We start from the raw sequence: 16166 nt of genomic DNA, 5'->3' as shown, positions 1-16166 counted from the left end.
GGAGGAAGAGGCACAGCTAGCTGGCGTCCACGTCCCTCAGAACGAGCACAGTGAGCGCCGACCAGTGCCGGCCACTTCTCCCACACGACCTGGGTGGCTTAAGCCCTGGCCTCACAGCCCAACCTCAGTCTCGATTCCAACAGCCTCCAAAGCCCACCTGGCAGCCAAGATCCACCAGAAGAAACAGCACAAGATGCAGCTCCCACCTACGTGGCGTCAGTGAGCACACACCGGCAGCTGGTCTTTCCAGGATGCTGTTTATTAAAAATAGATCCTCTGCCCCTACCTCCCCTCTGCAAGCAAGAGGGTCTTGCCCAACACTTTTCCCCAAAGGCATGAAATAAGCTTTGGGGACTCAAATGTCATATCCTTCCTAACTTAAGAGCTCGGGTATTCCTGGCACCTTGGGGCAGCAGGCCTGCTGGAGCCAACAGTGGAAGGGTACACAGCAGTGCAAATCCCAGTGCTCCTAACAGTGGCCTGCCATGGTCACCTGATGGGACCAGTGCTCCTGCTGCTCCAGGCCTCAGGCAGTTTGGATGAGAGGTCCCCTCAGTGATCCAGCAGCGGCCTCCTGAGCATCACCAGAAAGCTGTGCACTTAACACGTGAGAAGGGACAAGAGTCAATGTGGCTTCTACACAGGTGGGAAGGAACCAAAAAAGCTGAGCCCAAAACAATATGAGCTTATGGGAAAGGAAGGCCAAGACCAAGGGGAGGAGAGAGACCCGTGGTAGTGCCAGGGCTTTGCCCAACGATCGAGTTCCAAGCAGACTCATTCAGAAGTGACTGCTTTAAGCCAACCTCGGTCCACAGACTGAATTTCTGGCAGCTTCCAGGTTGGATGGGGCTTTTGTTGCATTTTTAACGATACCAGGCCGCTGCCCAGTCCAGCCAGAGGAGTTCAGAAAGTCAGAGTATCTCCTTACGAGTCAGCTACTGATGCCCAAGTCTCTCTCCACTATTTCTTCCGCTTCAGTTTCATATCTTTTTTGTTCTTCATATCTCTGTTTTTCTTCAACTTTTTGTTCTGTTTGTGTTCTTGTTTGCCTTCCAATGTCCTTTTCTTGTCACTGGAGGAAAACAACAGCAGCAGAAAGAGAATGAATGAAATATGCACAGATCTAACATCTTTTAGACTGCTCTGCCAAAGTAGTCAAATCTGAAAAGGGGTTTCCACCATCTGAAATGATGTAAGAACACCCAGTCAGACACAAATGTTCTCTGCAAGCCTATTACCATGCCACGCATTGTGCTGGGGTCCGTGAAGACACCACAGTAACCCAGTTCCTGCCCTGACTGAGCTTCTAAAAGTCTGTGGAGAAGCCGGACAAGTGGCGCGTTGGTTGGGAGTTGGCTTGGGGGCACAACCTCTGAGCAGCAGGGCCGCCAGTTCAGATCCCACATGGGCCAATGATGCTGCGCCCTCTGCAGGCCGAGATGGTGAACAGCAGCTCGATCTGGAGCTGGGCTGTCGTGGGGCGATGGCAACGGCATAGGCTGCAGTGGGCTGCCATGAGCTACCGTGAGTGGCAGGCAGCCAGCGTGAGGGGCCAGCAGCCGGCATGGGCTGCCATGAGCTGCCGTGGGCAGCCGTCCATTGGCTGGTGACCAGTCTGCCTTGGCCGGGAAGACTGCAATGATCATAATACCAACATGGGCCAGTGAAGCAATGTCCTCCACAGCTGGACTGAGGAACAAGGGGACAGCAATTTGTCTGTTCCCCTTCTCCAATTCCCCAATAAAACCTTAAAAAAAAAGTCTGTGGAGGAACAAACCCACATTTTAACACCCATAGTCTGAGTTCTTTTCAGAGTCCTGTATGTTCCCCTCTCCTAAGACCTCAAGAAAAATCTAAGGCATCACAAGGAAGACTCCCTCCTACCATTCACCATTCAGGATTACCCTGGAAACCAGACATATTATCCCAGTGACTCCAAGGACAGTCCCTAATACAAAGCATGAGGCTCCCAGGCAAACCCAACTATACTTTCTGATGTCCTGTTATTTTATTTTTTTCTAAAAGGAAGAAAGCCCGAAGAAACAGGGACTTAGTTTACACATTTCAGCTGTCCGGTGGTTTCCTCATTTATATTATAGATCAGCACGCGAATCACTCAGTTTATGGCCACTTTCCTCCCCCATCACAGATTAAAGATTCTCTCCAGTGACATTTTGCCCTGGAAACAAATACCTCCCTATAAGGAATAAACAGTTCCATCCAGTGGCCATTAACATCACCTGAATAAAGTGACTGTTCAGAAAGAAAAAAAAAAAAAAAGGAAGAAAAAAAGAAAGAAAAGGCCTCAAAGTATATATAATGAAATCAGTATTTTTACCTCCAGAAGTATAAACTTCACACCTGCTCAGAGCCCTCAAGCACGTAAGCTACCTACCATGTGGCTAGCTGGTTAATTCATTCAGGAGGCTCCTCACCCCCAGTCACAGCCAAATGAACCACAAGAGAGGCCAATCTCTATTAAGTGTGGAACCAGACCTTCTCCACACCAAGCTTCTCTCTGGCCTTTTGTGCCAGTCACAGCCACCGCACTCAAGGCCACAGCCATCGTGGGCCCCGTACTGCATCCACCATACTGTCCAAACCAGAAATTAGGACACAATGACCATGGGCTTTGGTGCCACATCAGAGGATGACACTGACGCTGGGACCTTCAAGATGCCATGCTGATGTATGGAGACTGCAGAAGAGAATATCTGATTTCTGGGATCTATAGTTCCTAGAATCACAAGATTTCCTCTTTCCAAATGTTTCTAAACTAAAATCTCCAGAGGACTCTGTCAGTAACTGTGGTAATACCAAGAACTCACGCTCCCCACCAGCCTCCAAACCAGCTATGGGAGCCTCATCTCCAGAGGCCCAGGGCAGGGAGGCCTCAATCTCTCCCCAAGAGAAACTCCAATGACGGGTCCAGCCCAGGAACCATGGTTATCTACAAAGGCAGCGTTCTGCAGAGAAGCTGCTTGGAGCAAAGTTTCCAAGGAGTGGTCCAGAGACTGCTGGATGGCCCAAGACCCTTCAACAAGGTGGCCGGTCCCCAAGGTCAAACTGCAGAGGGCACCAAAAAATGTATACACATTTTAAGAAAGAAAAAAACTGTATTAAAATCGTAATATTCAGTATATACCAATAACCAAAGATGAATACAAGTCACGTTTGACTTCTGCAATTACAAGAGGTGCTCAAAGTGGTTACCATTAATGTAAATTTAATACAGTTTTTCCCTTTCTTAAAATGTGTATACCTTTTTTTGGCACACTCTGTATTTTCATAATACTACTAATATATTATTTGCCTTTTCCACTTCCATGCTCTTATAATTGTTCAGTTTTCTAGAGGCTGTAAGACCTGTGATAGCACAAAAAATTGAATGCAGAATTCAGCTGCTTTCCATTAAGGCAGATATTAAAGAATTTTACATAAATGTAAAACAATGCCACTTTTCTTACTAACGTTTTTATGGGGGAAAAAATGATATTTTTAAAACAAAAATCGATGAGTCCATTTATTGGACCATTAATTCTGAATGAACAAATTTCTTAAAATTTCTCAGTATTTAACTTCTAATATGGGAAATATGACAAAATATAATCCACATAAATGAAAGCCCTTTGCGGTCCCTCAATAATTTTTATGATATAAAAGAAGGCTAAGACCCCAAACTTTGAGAACCGCTGGCTTAAGGGAAGGAAAGCGCACCAGGTGTAACTATGGGCATTGCAGTGGACAAACCTGGTCCTGCCTCTGCCTCTTACTAGCTGTATGCTTCTCGGGAAGTTACTTAACACCTCGAGCCTTGGTTACTTCATCTTTAAAGCAGTGATAGTAATAAAACAGCCATCAGCCACCACAGGGTGAATGGGACACCACACTGCAGCCCACAGGAGGTGCTCCGTCACTGGCAGTCCTGGGACTGTTCCCTCAAGCCCACCTCTGCAGGTCAGAAATACAAGGAATGCTGAGATCCAGACCTAAGGCGAGGCCCTGCCTCATCTGTAGGATATGCTACACAAGCAGTGGCCTCAAAGGAAAGAACTATGATTTTCCTCTCAAAGCTTTTGTTGGAAGCTCCTGTCTCCTAATGAGAGTTACCAGAGAAGCACAGAGGCGAAAACGCCTCTCCTGTCAGATATTGGACCCTCACCTTTTCAGGCTGACGACCGAAGCGTTCTGCCCAGCTTTGTTTAAAGCTTCGTTCCACTCTTCATCATCCCCACGGATTACATACCTAAAAATCAGAAGGGAAATATCAGAGCCTGCTTGAAGGAAAAGGGGACAGTGATAAGATTCTCATCAGACATGTCCTGCCGTGAAAGCCAGGCAGAGCTGTGTCAGCGTTTGAGCAGCAGAAAGGAGAACAGATGTGCAGTAGGGTCAAGAGATGTGGAGCCAGCTCCACAGGATAGGACCTTCGCTGGGGCAAGGACGGTCACCAGGCCTGCCATCAGGGGTCAGTGACAGGACAGTCCGGCACAGCAGGCAGCTTCCCAGCCTCTCCCACCTGACTCTCATTAACTGCCCACCAAATAGCCTCCATTCACCCCACCATCTTCCTGCTCCCTGCTCCCTCCAAACATGTGCCACAATTCCTGGAATTGTGCCTCTGCCTGTTCCACCTTGCCCTACCTCTCGGGATCTAGCAATCCTGGCCAGTCAAGGTTTTGATACTGTAAAGCTGAGGGCAGAGCTCAAAACCCCACCCAGGGACCTCCTGGCTACCTCCATCTCCCGTGTCCAGCAACCATCAGTAATGATCCGGCAACTATAGGGACCACAGGTCAGAGAGGCGCAAAGGCCAGATTCTGGAGTTGTGATTTACATCAGTCCGCAGAGCAGGCAACACCATTCTAGATTAAGGTCAAAGGGGACTAGGGCTCCTAGTACACAGAGCATTCTTTGTGTACATAGAGCAAGGAGCTTTGTTGGATTATTTGTTGGCAGTAGAATCCTTTCTTCAAACAGATTCACATACAAAAGCCAAATATAGAAAAGTGGCCATTAAAAGTGGATGTTCATCGACCAACACCCCTTTTCCTGAGGGACCTGAGGCACGACATAGAACCCTAGGGATCTCAGGAACACGATTTGAAAGTCAACACGGTAGAGCTGCTCTGGGGAAAACAAGTCCTCCAAAATTATGCAAATACTGAATTAGGAGGTTTTTAGCTGTTAGTGCTTCTAAAAGTGATCCCATGAAACACAGCTTCCAGGGCCCTTGGGACCCAGGAATGGAATAGAAGAGACCTGCGGACAGAGTCGGGGCCCAGAGCCTTCCCTTTGCGTCCCCCAAGACCAGAGGGCTCCTTACTGAGAGAGGTCCATGTTCTTCAGCTTCCCCACTTCTTTCTCGTGTTTCTCCTGGAATTCCTTTGCTGCTTCATCCTGCGGTCAAGACCCCATAGACAGAGTAGGTCAGGGTCAAGAGGGGACAGGTCACAGAAAAAGGTGAGGGGGCAGAATATCCCCACGATAAGCAGACATCTACTCCTCGGTTTACCACCTACCCCACTAGGGGCAGCTCTTACTCAAGTGTACATGAATATAAAACGTGCACTTTGAAAAGTCTACACAGACAAACGCAGTTTCCAACAGCAGCTGCTGGGCTGCTTGCGCGCGCGCACACACGCGCGCGAGCACACACACGCGCACACACGCACACGCACGCACGCTCAGTGGGCGGCAGAAGTCTAGGACAGTGTGTATCGGGCACACCCAGGACAAGGACACGAGGGGAGCGACGTCCGCTCACACCTACAGAACATGACATCACAAGCTCAGGGAGTGCAGAGGACTCGTCCTAGGGGGATGCGGCAGACACGCAATACATTCATCATGCACAGGCCTTTAGCGGGAGCGTACCAGGTCCTCGCTCAGGGTCTTCAGCGTGGGCTCCATGACCACGTCCTTCATTGCCACCATCTGCTCCTCAATGGCCTTTTCCTGCACTTCACTAAACAGCTGCAAAAGACAATGGCCAAGAAGTAGACGATGAAGCAGGGCAGGGCCCCAGTTCCTCACTACCAAGTCCGTCAGTGCAAACGCTACAGAGTTTAGGGGAACATGCATTCATAGTAAGAGCAGGGAAACACAGATGGCACAGATTTCAGCAGCGGTGCCTCTGGGGGAGAACAGGGAACATTAGCTACAGCTAAAGCCCCCCATCTCTTCGGGGTGAGGGGGGTGTGTGTGTGTGTGTGTGTGTGTGTGTGTGTGTGTGTGTGTGTGTGTCTGTGCACGCGAGCGCACGTGAGTATGTACATCTACAGCAAATATGGCCAAATGCTAAAACCTGTTCATCCTGAGGCAGGGAGTGGATTAACATTATTCAAAGCAGACCCAAACCCAGCCCTCAGCTGAGGTTACCTTCACAACTTTACGGATGATGCGGTTGAAAAGTCCCATCAACTGGCCCGAGGGCAGCTCAATCTCCTTTTCCAGCTGGTCCACAGACTTATGCTGCAGGCCAATCCCCAAGAGAAGAGCCTGGAGGATGGAAGGTCTGCTGGAGTGGCTGCTGGCACCGGCCTTGGCCCATTAAAATGGCACTGAGAACCACAGTTACTCTTTGACCAAAGCTATCTGGTATAAAGTATCGACTGGCACTGTGCATTTTGGAGTCTTCTCTTTCATCCTCTTCCTGAAAACTACTAAGAAACGCTCCCTCTTCCTGAAATCCCCCACCTAACTTATCCTGACAAATAGCTGCTTCACAGCTACATTAAAAAAATTCGGAGTGAGAGCTCTGAGCAACAGGGTCGCCGGTTCAATTCCCAGCCTGAGCTGAGCTGCTGCTGAGCTGCCAACAGGTGGCAGGATGGCTCAGCTTCTAAAAAAAAAAAAAAAAAAAATTTCAGGGTGCTCCTGGACCGCTACTAAGGTAGAATAAGAATCAAGGCAATGTGCAGGGTGGGAAGAATGTGGGTTCAAACTGCAGCTCTTGCACTTGCTAACTGTGTGGCTGGGCACGCGACCAGACTGCAGAGCCCAAGTGTCCCCACCTGTAAAACAGGGAGACCACTACCCACCCTCAGAACAAAATGACATCAACGCATCCAACCCAACAACCAGCACATACATCACTCCACAAACCCAGCTTCTCTTCCAGTTCACGAGCAGCAGGTAACCTACCGACTGGGCCGCGGACAGGGCCAGGTCCCCCAGTTGGTTCAGGAAGAACATCCGGGAGATGGCTGGGATCATGTCCATGATCAGGTGATAATCAACCATGTTCCGTGAATACATTTCTAGCCTCTTCAGGTCATAGGGGAGAAAGAGTGCTTCCAGCTCCTCCCGGTGTAGGGCTGTAATGGGACAGACCCGGACAGGTCAGGGCAGCCCGATGCCCTCCCAGGGTCTGACAAGAGTCCCAGATGGCACACACCCAGTCCCCAGTGGCACCCTAACAGCCGCTCTGCCACAGGACCTTCAGCCAGAGCAGAGCAGGAGAGGGGCCATCTGAAAGTGCCTGCCCCGCAATGTAACAAACCACCCCAGGCAGCCCTGACCCTTCTGCAAAGGGGACGCAGCTCTGGGCCGTGCAGGGACGGTGACAACTGGCATGTGACCCTTGCTGAGAGTTCCATGCCAACACATCAGACCAAGAAAAGGCTCCCGTCTCCAGGGTTAGAAGGACACAACACTTTTTCCCCAGCTTCACAGAAAGTGCACATGCTCTGCCTAGCTCAAGGAACATAGATTTTTCCATCAAACATAATTGGCAAAAAAAAAAAAGTACACACACACATATTTAGCAACAGAAAAAAAAAAATGCCCGCAGCTGTTGGTTGATACAAATGATCCCTTACACATTTTTTTGTATTTTAAGTATTCAAATAGAATTTATGTGCCCAAAGCACTTCCATGTGTTGGCCAGAGAAGGCTGGGGGCACGTTCTTATTACAATTTCACAAATGAGGAAACTGAGCCACAGAATTGAGCTAGTTACCCTAGTTCACAGGATTTAAATCGGGTTCCATAATTTACTAGCTGTACGACCTTATCTGACATCTCAGAAGTCAAATCACATCCCCAAAGTCTTGTTATGAAGATGAAAGGTACTGTGTGTGACAGCACGTCCAAGGCAGAGCAGAGCCTGCTGAGTGGGAGGCAGTCTAAACCCAGTCCCCCAATTCCTAGTCCATCCCTTTTCCTGGACCACCACATCTTGCCTCCTACTCCCACACAAACAAGCCGCTACCAGCCTCCATGCCATCCTGCCCAACTCACCTGGCTGTGCTGGCTTCCCGATGTTCCTGTTCTGAATGATATTCAGAGCCAGGGGAGGAGAGAAGGTGCTGAACTGGTAGGACAACAGCGCCAGGAACCGCCTTCGGAAATCTGTGGGGTACAACTGTCAGAGGCCTGGAGGCTTCCCACCCGTCACCTCGCCGTCCCTCTTCCGCTCAGATTCACCTTTCCAAAAGGCTGCAAGCCAGGCTCCCTGGTCAGCTTCGTTCTCCTCTGACAGCGTCTTCAGCATGACGCACGAGTGTTCTCCCGTCAGGTCATTCTGGGAAACACAAATTCCTAACTGGCACCAAGAAACCCTTTTGTCAACAATCTGTCATTGCTGAAGGGCAAGACGGCACAATGAAAGGCCCTTCCTCCTCCCCCAGCGGGAGAGGCGCCCTCGCCCTCACATTCTCACATGGCTTCATTTCCTACACCAGGGCTTTCAAAAACCATGTCGTCCTAGCAGGTAGCATGGCATGGAGTCGAGATGCTCAGATCTTCAGAGCACAACTGCTCTGGACCCACGGAAATGAGCCACTTGCATCAAGTAGACTCTGAACTCTGAGTTATTAACAGCTTAAACTCCACACAATCTAATCAATCGTGTGTTTGGTGCCTCACAGCAAAAACTTCATGTCCAACACCCAGAGTTCCCATGCTGGCAACCAGTTTGCAAGCACAGGCTTCTTTAGTTGCTAAAATAGTGACCACAGGTTTTTAAATTTTTACTACATAACAACAAAGTCCCATACCATAAAAATAGCTAATGGATTTCAACAAAAGAGCACTCAAGTAGCAAAATGCCAGCACCAAGTCACAAATGAGCAACACAAGGCCATTAGGACATACTAAGGTTACGATGAACACACTGATCTGCATTCTCCTTGCAGCCAACTGCCAAATTTATATCCTAGCCTCGACCTCTCAAATGGGAACTACCCTGGATACTGGCTTTGCGTGCCCCAAAGTCAAGACTCCACAGTCCTTCCTCCTTGCTGATGACCTCCCCTCACAGAAAATGGAAGCAAATCAGAAGAGAACTTATGCATCCTCCAGCACCTTCCACACCCCCACTCTGCCTGCCCTCTTGTGAAGGATGTGGTGGCCGCCTCTCCTCCGGCACTCCGGGTCCTAACCCCTCTCCTCAAGGCCTGCATTCCTGCAATCAGCCCCCCTCACCTGTACTATTATTTGCAAAATCTCTGCAGGATCAGACCCTGCAGCAAACAAACATGTTCTAGAATCTCCCATCTGATAAACTTGCCTTCATTCCAATCTCCCTCCAGCTACCTTGTTTCTCTGCTTCCTTTTGCTTCGTGTGTGACTCATCTACTCATGGTCTATTTCCTCACGTCTCACTCTCTCCAATCATATTGATCCCTCTATTCCACTGAAGCCACTTTCATTCAGATCACCTATGCTGAGAAGGCCAATGGCCAATTGTTTTTCCTCATCTTGTTCTATGAATAGCAATTGATTCCACTTTTTGAAACACTCCTTAATCTTGACTTGTGACCCAACCTCCTGACTCTCTCCTAGGGATCAAGGCCACACCTTCTAGCTCTGCTGCTGTGTCTTCTTCCTCATTCCTCTAAATGTTGGAAAGTCCAAAGACCCACCCTCTTTTTCTCTATCTACTTTATGTCCCTACTGTCAAGAGCTTTAAATATTCATTCATCAAACAAAAGTATTTACTGAACACATACTATACATAGTACATGCTATTAAGTGCTGGGGTTACAGCAGTGAAAAAAACAGACCAAGAAAATCCTCCTGTCAGGGAGTATATCTGATTAAGAATATGCTGATGACTCCCAAAACTACCTCCAGCCCCAACTTTCCCCTTGAACTCCAGACTCCTACAGTCAACTGCCTATTTTATTATTTCCACTTGGATGTCTAATAGGCATCTCTCACTTACTATGCCGAAATAAAAAAAAAAATTCCCACTTTTCCCTCCAAACCTGTTCTCCCCCCAGTGGGTCTTATCTCAGTAACAGCACCTCCAACACCCAGTTTCTCAAACACCCAGTCTCTCAAGCCAAAAACCTAGGGATTATCCTAGATCTCCAGTTCACTCATCTTCCACATCGAATCCTTCAACAATTCTAGTCAGTTCGAGCTCCCAAACAGACCTTGCATCTGGCCTCTTCTCTCCATCTTCACTACTTCTAGCTCACCCCAAACCCCCCCATCTCTCACCCACTCCTCTTCCTGCCTCTCCCTTTGGGCCACTGCCATCCACGGTCTACACTGCAGCCACAGGACCTTTCCTCTAATCCCTTTCTCCAACTGAACAGGAAGGGAACGCAAAGTCCCTACATAAGCTAACTGCCCCACCATGAACCACCACCCTGTTCCTTTAAGGGCTCTCCTGCCACGCTTGCCTTCTTTTGTTTCCTTCACGTCACCAAGTTCATGTCCACCTCAGGTCCCTACACTTGTTGTGCCCTCCGCTTGCAAACGCTCTGTCTCCAGGACAGTCCCATGGCTGCTCCGTTCTGATTATTCAGGTTTCAGTTTGAAAAGTCGCCCCTCAGAAGCCTGACTGCTCATTAGACTATAATTTCAGTATTTGGTTTTCTTCACAGCACATATCACTACCTGAAAATTTGTTCTCTTTTTTGTTGCCTATTTCTGCCCACTGAAAAAAAAAGCTTCATGGCTTTAGCTTGCTCACTGCCTGATTCACTGCAGGTTGCTAAAGAAGTATTTTTTTAATGAACTGACAGTCACGAACTCTCTCCCTTTCCATAATCATCCTCTATAGCTCTGTCATGCACTCTCCTAAAACCACTTTTCTTTCTTTTTTTAAATTCTAGGAGGCTCCCAGGTTACACGATTCCAGAATTTGATGAGCAAGTCCATGTGCACCTCTGCCACTTTTTATAATCAAGCACAAAGTGCAGAACGCACCGGGAGGGGAGAATGACTGTGTGGCCGCATGGACTGTCGGTGGGGGTGGCTGTTTTGGTGTCCATCTAAACCTCCTGGAGGCACAGGCACACCTGCTCAGAGCACAGCAGGGGGCACCAGGACTCTGTGCAAGGACAGACCTGTCACCAAGCTTAACTGCAAACCCGCACCCCTCGTCTGCCAGACGCCTCACTCACCGGGGTCTGTCTCAGATAAACAGGAACAAACCCAGCTCGTTTCCAGAATCTGTAAAAATACAAAGAGAGATGGTCGCCGTGTGCATCCTGGGAGTGGCTGACAGGTAACGCTGGGAAGGGCCAGAAAGAGCAGGGGGACAATGAATGTGTGACAGACCCCTGAACCACAGAACCGTCATGGTCAGGACCCTGAGGCCAAGGAAGGGGTGCAGGAGAAGGACAGAGCAAACCCTTACTTGAGGAGCCTGGGAGTCAAGCCATAGGATACACCCAGGTAATCCAGGCGCTCCGCAGGCCTCTCGTTCAACTTCAGGAGCAAAGGAGGCAGGTCCTTCCGGGGAGTGACAACCTCTTCCAACAAGCTGACAGCCTGGAGTATAACAGCGGGAGAACACAGTCCACCCAGCAGAGGGAAAGGTTAGTGACATTCCCAAGCACCCCTGCCACACCAGGCTCTAGAATGAACATAACAAACTCCAGGACAGGTTTCCTTGTTTGTCCCCATGGCTTTTAAAATATAGGAACACCAGTAAGTCCAGTGCTCCTTAAGTACACCAAACCCCTAGACAAGCACGAACTCACACTGCTCGGAATCCCAAAAGCAGGAGCAGAGCCACACGTTTAGAAATGCCTAACAGATTTACAGAGAGTGAGGTAAGGTTCTGAAGATGGGGGCCGAAGATCCAAGTCTGTGACGTGGAAAGTAACAAACATCTGAGCCTGACCTTAAATATAAGCCCGCCCCTTCCCCACCTCCCTAACAGGCGCACTGTGAAATCCCAATGAACGTGTGTAAAAAGCCGTCACAGTTCCTAGCATGAATCACGCTTACCAATAAACACAGAGCTTCTCTGAGTCTGGGCTTAATGCTAAGAGGAGCGGATCCTCGAGTGGTGGTTTTCAGCTGCAACATGACTCAGCATCACGTGGGAGCTTGTTAAGACACACGTTACTGGCCTCACCCCAGACCTTCTGATTCAGATCTGGGGAGGGCTCAAGAATTTGCATTTTTAACAAGTTTCCAAGCAAGGCTAATGATGCTGATCTGAGGACATTAACTGTCAGGCTGGAGAAGCAGCAGCTTCTCCAAAGAGAGAATGGAAGACGGAATCAGCTACTACTCAGAGAGCCCAGCCTGCTAAACAGTTCTCCACGATGCTCCTGAAGACCCAGGGAAGGATCCTCCCAGAGACCAGGCATTCAGCCAAAAGATGCTCACCTCGCTGCTGACGGTGTGGATTTCTTGTGACGTCTCAACAACCTTTTCCTCAAGACACGGGAATCTGCCTTCGTAGTACATCTGCAGCAGCTGCAGAGCTCGGCTGCCGTAGCCCATCTAGGAGCAAACACGGAGGGAAACAGGTCAAGGAAGAAAGATGTTCTATTCTGTCTAAACCGCTTCTGTGCCCCTGTACTGCTCCTAGAAAGCCTCTGCTCTGGGTCAAACTGCACTTGACAAAGAGAACCAATGAAATCCCTCAGTGAGGCCAAAGCAGAGACCCTAAGGATTCAGCAGTGTGACCCTCGCTTTCACACTGTCTGCCCATCAAGTACAGCCCATCTGCCACCTGAGTGTGGGGACGGCTGGCTGTGCTTTCTGGTCCACAGATCAGCAAGCCCCAAACTGACATCTCTACAGCTGCTGCTCAATGGAGATTTCTAAGATACAGGAGATAATTACAAAAAGTAGATCTTGTTCACAAGCCCCTGTGCTCTCCTTGATCAGCTTCCTAGTCAAACAACCCAGTACACCTGCCCTAACAAGCTGCCAGCACCACAGCTGCAGCTAGTTACAGCACACGAGATCTGACAGGCACAAGGACACGTTACCCCTTGATAATCCGGGTGAACAGCAATGCGAACGACCCTTCCACCTGAAAGACCGCCGAAGTCTGGATCTTGGAACTGTGTGGGAGACACAAGCCAGTAACTTAGCAACACAACCCACCCTCCGACACTGCCAGCTGCACTTACTCCAACATGCCTGGGAAAGCGCATCACCTGTTCTGACACTGTCCACGGAATCAGGTCCCCTGAAGCCTTCTTGCCTCGAGACAGGCTGTTCAAGATGGACTGGCGAGAGATCTCCCCCTCAAGGCACACCTATGGAGGAAGCAGGACAGTGCAAACCAGCAGGCCAGCCCCAGGTGGAGCCCACTCACAGCATCATCAGCGTCCTGCTGGTTCTAAGCAGGACGGCTGTTTCCACTCCGGGTCTGGCTTAAGCCTGTAACTGACCCATCCATTTCCAGTGGAAGTTTTATTACTGTGCCCCATGGGCATCCTGACACTGGCACTAAGAAGGCAGAGTACCAACATCTTCCTGACCCAAAGAGCCAAAACCACACTAGAGGAGGGTGTGCGTGTGTGCACACGTCAGTTAAGACACAGGACCCTCAAACAGAGTAGTGCAAATTCACAATGACTCAAGTGTCCGATAGGAGAATGGTTAACCACAGTATGGTAAATGCATATAATGAAATACAGTAAAACCTTAGTTTGCGAGTAACTTGGTTTGCGAGTGTTCCGCAAGACGAGAAAACATTTCTAATACATTTTAACTTGGTAAACAAGCAATGTCTTGCAATACGAGTACGTGTATTTTGTTTCTGGAACCAATTATGCTCGCAAACCAAGGTATTACTCTACAATGCAGCCTTTTAAAATTATGCAGATTATAAATATTCAACACACTGCAAAAAAAAGGCAGATTACCAAGCACTATGGTTCTATGTTTATGAAAAGGAATCATGACACAAAAGTGCATAAATATATGCCAGGCATTTAAAAACATTATTTTTTCCCATCTGTGTTATTGCTTTTGTAATAAAGGAGGAAAACAAACACACAGACAAGTTCTGTTTTAGGAGGAGCTGTAAGTCAAAATATGAGTGGCCAGTTCTGCATTTTATCCGTCCATGAACAGTGAGGCCTTGGTTTCTGGGGGTGGTGCTTTCTTTGATGCACTCTCATCGCCTGCCTTGATACACCCAGCTTCCACTCCCATGCTGTGGTTACTAAGCCATTAACCTGACACCTAGGTGGTTCCCAAAACAAATGCCACAAGGACACCTCTGCCTCTGTACCTGGATGACAGCAAGCACTTCGGGAAGGGCATTCTGGGTGGGGGGCACGGGAGGCAGGAGGCAGAAGAGGTGGTGAGCAGGCGCATCAGAGAGCATCTGGAGATCGTTGGGAGAGTTCTGTGGGCACAAATGCGGGGCAGTGAGAGCTGCTCCTCTTGTCCTTCACACTCACGAGGCTACTCGGAATCATCAGATGGCTAGACTGCTGCCTTCCCCAAAGCCAAGTGATGAGCCAACACCCTGCAAAGCACCTGTCTAGTATCTTGGGAAGCCCGCCTGAGACTCCGAAATGGCTTAAGTGGGACTTAGCCTCAAATGTTTGCGGCCATCTCACGCGTGCTGAGGCCCCAGAGTGGGGACAGAGAACTGCTGGTCAGCACTGCCTGTCTCACAGCCTGGGAAGTGAGCTCTGTCCTGATGAGGCTGCTATGACAAGGAAACCCGTCACCACTCCCAACACCAACTCTACAGCCTTCCTTTAAAGAGTGTTCATAAAAATGCTACCTACACACTCACAAAGTATCCTTTCTAACATGCCCTTTAATTTCTCAGACTTGCAAATATTCTAAAATTTCATTCACTGCTCCTTAAAAATAGCCCAGAGGTACAAAGCTGGCCTCAGGTCAAACAGCACCAGCAGGTAATAAATGCTATGTCATCTCAGCCTATCCGTTTAGCAGACAGGCAAGAAGTATCCCTTTTAAAACGGGCAGTGCTTCCCACCTCTCCAGCTACCGCGTATGGAGCTACATGCAGGAATTCCACACTCCGTATACAAAGCTAGAAGCCCAGGACAATCTCAACAAGAATGGGAAATGCAATCCCTCCAGCAAGATCACTGGCCCTTGTCAATGTCAGGACATTTAAGTCTCCCAGTGGAATGGTCACTTGAGCCACTGGGTAACAGAAGATGTGAAAACACAAGTAGAAGGGGACTGTCGGGGCTAAAGTTCACCCGAGGGCTAGCTGCACTTACCTTGTAGTGAGAAGCCACGTAGAGGGCCATAAGCCGTTGGAGGAAAACTTCGGAGGCCTTGTGGTAGCAGAAGAGGGTATCTCTGTTGACATAGTAGCTGGGTCTGGAGTTAAGCAACCAAAACAAATCAAAGAGCCCAAAACAGGATATACTACTTCCAAAGGTCACCTGGATATGTGGGTTTCCCTCATCTTGGAAAAGGAGCCCCGTGTCTGAGCAGAAACACTTTAGGGAAGAAAAAGAGGGAAAGTCGAGAATGCTCAGCTTTCCCCTGTTAGCTTTCTCCTCTCCCCAGAGCAGCAGCCTATGAAACTAAGAGCCGAGCCTTTTGTGTAATTCTTTCATTGCTCCCTCTCCCTTTCCCAGGGCAAATGAAACCCAGGAGGATACAGTTCACAGGCTTCAGGCAAGGGGCAGCCTGACACGATCCGGGTAATGTTGAGGCAGTCCAGGCACAGCAAGTCGTTTAGCCACTTCTCCACCGCGTCCCCAGGGGCGTATCGGATTGACTCCTGCAGGGAAACCTCATGCAGTGTTCGCGCTGTTCCCCACAAAGAACACACACAATGAGAAACAGTGATAAATACGTTTTATCTAAAAGAGCAAGACAAATGTTCTGCTTTACCTTTGTCATAGGGTGCCCACGTAAATATGGCTCAGGAATTTAAACTGAGGGGTCTTAAACTGTTCTGGAGGATGTTCAACTTGGCATGACACCAATCCCAAAGGGATCTCACTAAG

At 48.9% G+C, this 16166-nt stretch overlaps 1 protein-coding gene across 4 annotated transcripts in view; it reads right to left on the bottom strand.

The window, feature by feature from the left end:
* Window positions 1-243: 243 nt before the first annotated feature.
* NAT10 (N-acetyltransferase 10) overlaps window positions 244-16166 on the bottom strand; it is a 41379-nt gene continuing 25456 nt past the window's right edge. For 3 of the 4 annotated variants that reach the window (XM_019639496.1, XM_019639494.1, XM_019639497.1), the window contains 16 exons: window positions 15816-15966; window positions 15426-15522; window positions 14450-14566; window positions 13365-13466; window positions 13194-13268; window positions 12583-12699; window positions 11600-11733; window positions 11364-11412; window positions 8431-8527; window positions 8245-8355; window positions 7147-7319; window positions 6382-6501; window positions 5878-5976; window positions 5327-5400; window positions 4163-4246; window positions 961-1072 (listed from right to left, as the gene is read on the bottom strand). In XM_019639496.1, coding sequence (XP_019495041.1) covers window positions 961-1072; window positions 4163-4246; window positions 5327-5400; window positions 5878-5976; window positions 6382-6501; window positions 7147-7319; window positions 8245-8355; window positions 8431-8527; window positions 11364-11412; window positions 11600-11733; window positions 12583-12699; window positions 13194-13268; window positions 13365-13466; window positions 14450-14566; window positions 15426-15522; window positions 15816-15966 — 1712 coding nt within the window. Of the gene's footprint in view, window positions 1073-4162; window positions 4247-5326; window positions 5401-5877; window positions 5977-6381; window positions 6502-7146; window positions 7320-8244; window positions 8356-8430; window positions 8528-11363; window positions 11413-11599; window positions 11734-12582; window positions 12700-13193; window positions 13269-13364; window positions 13467-14449; window positions 14567-15425; window positions 15523-15815; window positions 15967-16166 lie in introns of all 4 variants that reach the window. The other variant, XM_019639495.1, reaches the window with a different exon arrangement.

This window comes from Hipposideros armiger, unplaced genomic scaffold (genome assembly GCF_001890085.2).
Source record: "Hipposideros armiger isolate ML-2016 unplaced genomic scaffold, ASM189008v1 scaffold_44, whole genome shotgun sequence".
NCBI lineage: Eukaryota > Metazoa > Chordata > Mammalia > Chiroptera > Hipposideridae > Hipposideros > Hipposideros armiger.
The sequence above is the reverse complement of the archived record's forward strand: the minus strand, read 5'-3'. Positions and strand labels throughout refer to the sequence as shown.